Consider the following 7426-nt stretch of genomic DNA (forward strand, 5'->3'; position numbering starts at 1 on the left):
GTCGCAAAAGGGTGCGAAAAATCTGACTAAATATTATTTTAGCCTAAATTATATGCTATTGGCGACTAAAATTATTTTAGTCGGTAAAAGTAGTATTTTGGCGACTAAATATTATTTTAGTCACTAAAAAGGGTGCGAAAAATCTGACTAAATATTATTTTAGCCTAAATTATATACTATTACCGACTAAAATTGTTTGACGCTAAAAGTAGTATTTTGGCGACTAAATATTTTGGTCGCCAATTAATTTTATAAACCCCTCCAAAATTCGAAATTTTCCCTCCAAATATTTTAATTCTTTAGCGACTAAAATATTGTTTAGTCGCTAAAAATAAATTTTTGGTGACCAAATTTTTAGTCGCCAAAAGTCTGAAAGTAATTTTTTGTTTTTCATTCGGCGACTAAAAAAATTTAGTATCCAAAACTATCTATACAACGACTAAGACATTTTTTAGTAGCTAATTGTGGGCATTTTTAGCGACTAAAACTTTTTTTAGTCGCCAATAATCAATATTTCCCAACTAAAAAAAATTAGTAGCTAAATATTGTACTTTTGCCGACTAAAAAACTTTTTAGTATCCAATTCCACAAGTTTTGGTGACTAAATTTTTTTTAGTCTCCAAATTTGGTCCCCAAAAGTGCTTTTTGTTGTAGTGAGAATTTAACTCCTTGGTTGGCAGGTGAGTTAAAGGGGGAAACTTCTGGCATTGACCACATTTCTTGACATAATACTCAGCGTCGGTTCGCATGGTCGGCCAATAGTACCCCTACGATACGGCGCGGTGAGCCAGAGAACGACCGCCTGAATGGGCTCCACAACTACCTTCATGTATTTCAGATAAAAGTTCCTCGACTTTATCCGGGTGAACACACTCTAGGTACAGCCCGGAGAGAGATTTTTTGTAGAGCTTCCCCTGCGAATCCAAATAGTATCGGAGGGCTTTGTTTCGGAGTTTGTGTGTTTCTTTCTTATCCACCAGAAGCTGTTTTGAAGATAGGGATGCGGCGATAAGGTCCATCCAACTCGGACTTGGTTCGATAACGTTGACCTGAACTAGTTCTGAAGAGGCAATGCTCGGCTCGAGGACAAACCCTACTTCAATTGTCCGCTTAATTTCTGAGTTGATAGTAGAGGCTAGGCAAGCCAGGGCATCTGTATGAGTGTTCTGATCCCGGGTTATTTGATTCAGTTCATGGTGATCAAATTTCGCGAGCAAAGAATTCACCGTTTTCATATAGGCTGCCATGCGGTCATTTTTGGCTGCATATTCCCCTTTCAACTGGTTGATTACTAGCTTTGAGTCATAGAAAATAAGCAGACGCCACGTGCCGAGGTGAAGTGCATTTCACAGGCCGGTTAATAGTGCTTCGTACTCGGCCTCATTGTTTGATGCGTCGAATCCCAATTTGATGGCCTGTTTGATTATTGCCCCTTTAGGGGTCATGATTACTACGCCAGCTCCACTGCCACGCTGGTTGGATGACCCATCGCAATACATCTGCCAAATGTCGCCACCATACATTCTCCAGTCGGGCTTAGTTTGCACTTGATCAGACTTAAAGTCGGCCCGGGATCCTGTGAACTCGGCAACAAAGTCGGCGAGCACTTGCCATTTGATGGAAGTTCTGGGTAGAAATTGGATATCATATTGGCCGAGTTCAAGAGCCCATTTCGAGATGCACCTAGATGCCTCCGCGCTGCGGAGCGCTAACCGAAGGGGATATTCCGTTGGCACCCCAATGGTATGCCCCTGAAAGTAGTGCATCAGTTTTCTTGCGCCATGACGAGAGCAAGGATAAGCTTTTCTAATGGAAGGTAATGTGTCTCGGCGTCGGCCATAGCTTTGCTCACATAGTAAACTAGTCGTTGATCCCCTAGTTCTTCCTTTAACAATACGGCGCTGACTGCCCGGTCGGATACTGCCAGATACAAAATGAGTGGATCGCCGGCTGCAGGTGTTGCCAAGAGTGGAAATGATCGGAGGTAAGATTTCAGGCCATCCAAAGTGGCCTGGCACTTGGGAGTCCAATCAAATGCTCTACCTTGCCAAAGTGTGTGAAAGAATTGTCGGCAGCGATCTGTAGAATGGCTGATAAATCCGTTGAGCGCGGCAGCCGTCCCCATTAGCTTCTGAACCTCTTTGACTGACCGAGGGGATCCAAGCTCTAGAATTTCCGTGATTTACCTTGGATTGGATTCGATTCCGCGATGGTTAACGATATAACCAAGGAATTTCCAGAGTCGATGCCGAATGCACACTTAGAAGCGTTCAATTTCATCTTGTACTTTCGAAGAATGCCGAATGTCTCTGACAAATGGGCTAAATATGAGTGCTTTTCTTTGGATTTGACCACCATATCATCAATGTATACTTCCATAGTACAGCCAAGTTGTTCCTTGAACATGGAAGTCACTAGTCTTTGATAAGTTGCCCCCGCATTCTTCAGCCCAAAAAGCATGACCTTGTAGCAATAGGTTCCTCTTGGGGTGAGGAATGCAGTTTTTTCTTGATCCTCCAGATGTATGGCAATTTCATGATAGCCTTTGTAGGCATCCAAGAAGCTCATGCGTTGATGATATGCCGTTGTATCTACGAGTTAGTCTATTCTGGGCAGGGAAAAACAGTCTTTGGGACAAGTTTTGTTCAAGTCCGTAAAATCCACACAGATGTGCCAAGAGCGATTCTTCTTCTTTACGACCACAGTATTGGACAACCATATAGGATAAGTTACTTCGTGAACTGTCCCAGGGTCAAGTAACCTAGCTACCTCTTCAACGACGGCCGAAGTATGCTTCGCGGTTAACCGCTGGTTTCTTTGAACAATTGGCTTACATTTCGGATCAACGTTCAATCGGTGTTGGGTCACTGATGGATCTACTCCTGGCATCTTGTATGGGGACCATTCAAACACATCAATATTGCCAAGTAAGAAGGATACCAATTCTTGTCTTTCGATGTTATCCAAGAAAGCGCCGATCATGAAGAACTTGTCAGGATTTCCGTCAATTTTGACCCAATGCAGGGCCTCGGTTACTTTTTCACTTGGGATCCTCCCAATGTCTTCGAGACTCTCCCTATCTGGTACCTCAATTGAATGCACTTACAGTTCCCTTGGTCTCTTTGTAGCTAGAAGATAGCATGCCTGCGCTGATTTCAGAGAGTCGCGAATTTGTTCGATACCGTATTCAATAGGAAAACGGAGCAGTTGGTGGTAGGTGCTCGGCACGGCTTGAATCGTATGTAACCAAGTTCTGCCCATGATCCGATTATACGGCGAAGGGAGCTTAACAACTAAAAATTCTACGTCTACTGATCTGGTTCCGGCCCATACAGGTAGTGTGATCTTACCCAAAGGGTACTCCGGGTTAGCATTGAAGCCGAATAACGGCTAATCAGCTGAAGATAGGTCCGAATTGGTAAAACCAAGTTTGACAAAAGTTTTGTAATACATTATCTCCGAAGTGTTGCCCTGGTCAATGAGAACACGCTTAATGATGAATCTGTTTACATGTAGCTCAATGACGAGGGGATTAGTGTGGGGGTGGGTCGCTCCAACTAAGTCACTGTCATCGAAACTAATCCTTCTAGTGTTGTGTGGTCGTTTCGCTGGCATCATTGGGCTATGGAGGCTAGACAGCAACTGGATTGTGTGCACCTCAGGTGGTGCCGGCAAGCTGTATATCATATGAATTACACCAAGAAGGGATGACTCCAGCCGTAGAACCATTGTATTTGCTGAATTGTTCTTTCGGACGTATTGTGTAAGACGGCCGTCTTACACCAATTCTTCCAGGTGATCTTTTAAAAAGAAACAACTATCGGTGTCGTGACCATGGTCTTTATGATACTCACATCGTTTATCTTGTCTTCTCGCATCGGGGGGTCCCGTCATCTTGGGTGGCCACTTGAAGAACGGAAGGTGCTGTATTTTTGACAGAATCTTATTGATCGGCTCCGTTAGTTCCATGTATTTCTTGCTTGAACGCCTTGTCCACCTACTATCCACTTGATACTATTTATTAGCTCGATGTGAACATTGGTCGTTTGATCAGCGCGAATCATGCCTTTTGTCTCGTTTAGGTCGATTTCGCCGCTCGGGGATTCTTGACGGCACGACACTAATCGGCTGAATAATTACCGACGTGACCGACTCAACCGCTTTACATCCGGCTTTGACTCGAAGGGCATCGTCTTCCATTTTGCAGTACTCTTCGACCTTCTTCATTAATGTTTAGACGGTTTTGGGGGGGTGCCCGGTTAATGAACTGCGGAGGGAGCTATCTGGATGCAATCCCATATTAAAGGCAGTGATGGCCATTGAATCATTGCAAGCATCATCTACCAGATTAAAGCACTCCCAATAGCGGGCCAAGTATTCAAGAAGAGTTTCTTCCGGTTTAATTTGCATGGCCCAAAGAGAATTGGCTTGCTTCGGTTGGACCTCATTAGTGATGAATCTCGCCTTGAATGACTTTTGGAGTTGGTAGAAGCTCTTAATCGATGCCGGCTCCAGTTTATAGTACCACCTCACGGCCAGTGGTCCCAGATTGCTTGGAAATATCCGACACATGAGGGATTCGTCGTCAGCATGGAGCGTCATCGCTTGCTTGTAATGACGAATGTGATCAGTGGGATCTGATTTTCTGTCATAGAGGGTGAACGATGGTGCCTTGAACTTTTTGGGTAGCACAGCCCTGGCAATTCATCTCACAAATGGGTCATGTTTATCCTCCTCATCCGAATCATCGCTTCTTCTTCGTCTATACTGTACGTATGGACTTCCTTCAGACAAGCTGGATACATCAATGCGCCCTTTCTTTCTGGGCTTTGGGGATGGTGAGTTTGAATCACTATCATTATTGCGTCTCTGAAGTCGACGTCGATGGTCTTCCTTCTTTTTTGGAGGTCAATCCCGGTCTTGGCATGCGGCTTGTTGGGATTTCACCACCTCCAAGGCCAAATCCTGGTGCAGGCGCTCATTCTCAACCATCATGTTCTCCAATCGCTGTTCATTTTGCTTTGCCTGATCCATAATCGTTTGCATTGTCTCATGCATTGAAGCTGAGGGTGAGGTTTGAGCTACTGAGTCAAAGTTCAAGACACGTCGCGCGGCGATATTCTCCGGTCCTAACATGTTACTTGGAGTGAGGTCGTCTCTTGGTGTAGTTTCGTCAGCGACTATCGGAGGATCTTCCGTTACGCTCGCCATGGATGTACTTGAGTATTCCCACAGACGACGCCAATTGTGGAGAATGTGAAGTTTGGAAATACTCTTGTATCCTAAAGGAAGCTCTGGATGCTCTGATTGCCACCTGAAAAGGGATTAACACTCTGGTCAGGGGTGCCGGAATTAGCACTCTGACGGACAAGTTAGTGTATGTCTCATGTTTGCTTATGTCTTAAGTTTCTTGGGGTTTTCTCTCACATACCTTTCTTTGGTTGATGTTGCTCTATTTATATTTGCCTCTGGGACTCAGGGTCGGGCCCACTTTTAATCCACCGTGTGATTATTCACTCGACTCCTTCTGTCGTAAACCAATTCCCACTCGGCTCCTCGCTCAACTGGTTCTATGGCCGATTAGGATGTTCGGCTTCTGGATCGTACAAGACGGGACCGAATATAATATATATCCTGATTTTCCAAGTATGTATTTGGCCTCTTTGCATCCCCTAATATTCGGCTCCCAATATTCACAAACTCAAGCCTGGAGGACATCATCCTCAAATAATCTGGATAGTGGTTCACCATCTATTCAACCTACATTTTGACTTAGGAAATCAAATGGAGGTAAGGAGAAAGTATCTTTGAAGGTACAAGACGGCAATAGAAAAGGGGGTTCAGCATCCAAAAAAATATTGGTTGATCATAAAAGAAAGGATAAGGGTGGAAGACGCATTAGACAATGTGGTACAACAACTATGCAAAATTGGAATAGAGGAGCAGTTTTCAGAGCCGCAGCAGGATCATCTATGCCATCTAATTTGAATGGAAAAGGTCAATGCAATGGGAAATCACCACTAGAGGAGGCCGAAGCAATAGTGAAATTGGGCAAAGCCCTAGAAATTTTCTTTCAAGGAAATGAGGGGGAAGTCATTAAAAAACTAGTAGCCATGGAAATCAAGGATAAAGAGAAAGCTGCGCAGATGAACAATGAAGTTCAAAAGGAGACTAGGGTGCAAGGCTGAATGTTTAAACTAGGTGGCCACAGAGCTAAATGTAGTGTCCTAATGTAGTTGATTTCATGAAATGTCAGAGGTTTGGGTAGATCTATTAAAAGGAGACAAATAAAATCATTTCTCCAGACTAGAGGAGCTGATATGGCTTTTTTCCAAGAAACCAAAAAATCAGATGTTTCTACAATGTTTGTGAAGTCATTATGGCCTGAGGATGATATGGATTTCATAAATGTTGACTCTGATGGTGCGGCAAGAGGATTGTTGTGTATTTGGAAAACAGATGTATTTAGTTTATCTCATTGTTGCTGTACAAGGAACTGCATTATTCTCTCAGGTACTCTCTTACCCAATTTTGAGTGTGTTATTGTTAATATTTATGCTTCTAATGATGTATCCAAGAGGGGCAGGTTCTAGGAGGTGTTGTTGAAATTGAAAGATGATTTTGATAAGCCATGGTGTATAGCTGGTGATTTCAATAAAATTAGGCATATTGGGAAAAGAAGAGGGTGTTCTCGAAGAGATAAAGGAATGATGGAATTTAATTAGTTTATTGATAATATAGAGCTAACAGATCTGCCTATGATGGGACAAAAATTTACATGGTGCAATTCCAATGAGTGTGAAAGATAGAGTAGGCTTGATAGGGTGCTAATGTCTTCACAGTGGGTGGGGAGATTTAATTTAAAATTGTGGGGTTTGGAGAGAACTTTATCCAATCATTGCCCTTTGTTGCTTATGGAGGATGGAAGGGATTGGGGCCCTAGGCCTTTTAAGTTCATAAATGCTTGGTGCTTGCGCCCACAATTCCGAGATTTGGTTAAAAAAGCTCGGGAGGATTTAAATATCTCTGGTTGGGCAGAGTATTTGATAATGAAAAAACTCAAAAGTCTGTGAGTTGAACTAAAAGAGTGGAATAATGAGGTATATTTGGTAATGTTTCTGTTGCTTTAAAGGTTGCTCAAGGGGGTCTTCATGCCATTGATTTAGTGGTCGAATCTAAAAGTCTTGATGAGAAAGAGATAAAGAGAAGAAGAGAAGTAAGAAAAGAGGTTTGGTTACTCAGTAGAAGGGAGGAATGGTTATGGTTGCAAAAGTCCAAATTGAATTGGAGTATGAAGGGTGACAAAAACACAAGATTCTTCCATGTGGTTACCACTAATTGACAAAATAAGAATTTGTTGAACTCAGTTGAAGTTAATGGGGAGGTTTATGATGATCCACAAAGGGTAAAGGTTGAGGTGCTTAAA

The 7426-nt window shown here is 43.0% G+C and overlaps 1 protein-coding gene across 1 annotated transcript; it reads right to left on the reverse strand.

Moving 5' to 3' along the window:
- Window positions 1–1346: 1346 nt before the first annotated feature.
- Window positions 1347–2379, reverse strand: LOC145805236 (uncharacterized). The gene is made up of 3 exons (XM_082900324.1): window positions 2187–2379; window positions 1853–1950; window positions 1347–1751 (listed from the first exon to the last, which is right to left on the reverse strand). Exons 1-3 carry the CDS (start codon window positions 2377–2379, stop codon window positions 1347–1349), a joined length of 696 nt encoding a protein of 231 aa, XP_082756450.1.
- Window positions 2380–7426: the final 5047 nt, after the last annotated feature.

Source organism: Camellia sinensis, chromosome 13 (genome assembly GCF_055761805.1).
Source record: "Camellia sinensis isolate YWXY chromosome 13, ASM5576180v1, whole genome shotgun sequence".
NCBI classification, from domain to species: domain Eukaryota; kingdom Viridiplantae; phylum Streptophyta; class Magnoliopsida; order Ericales; family Theaceae; genus Camellia; species Camellia sinensis.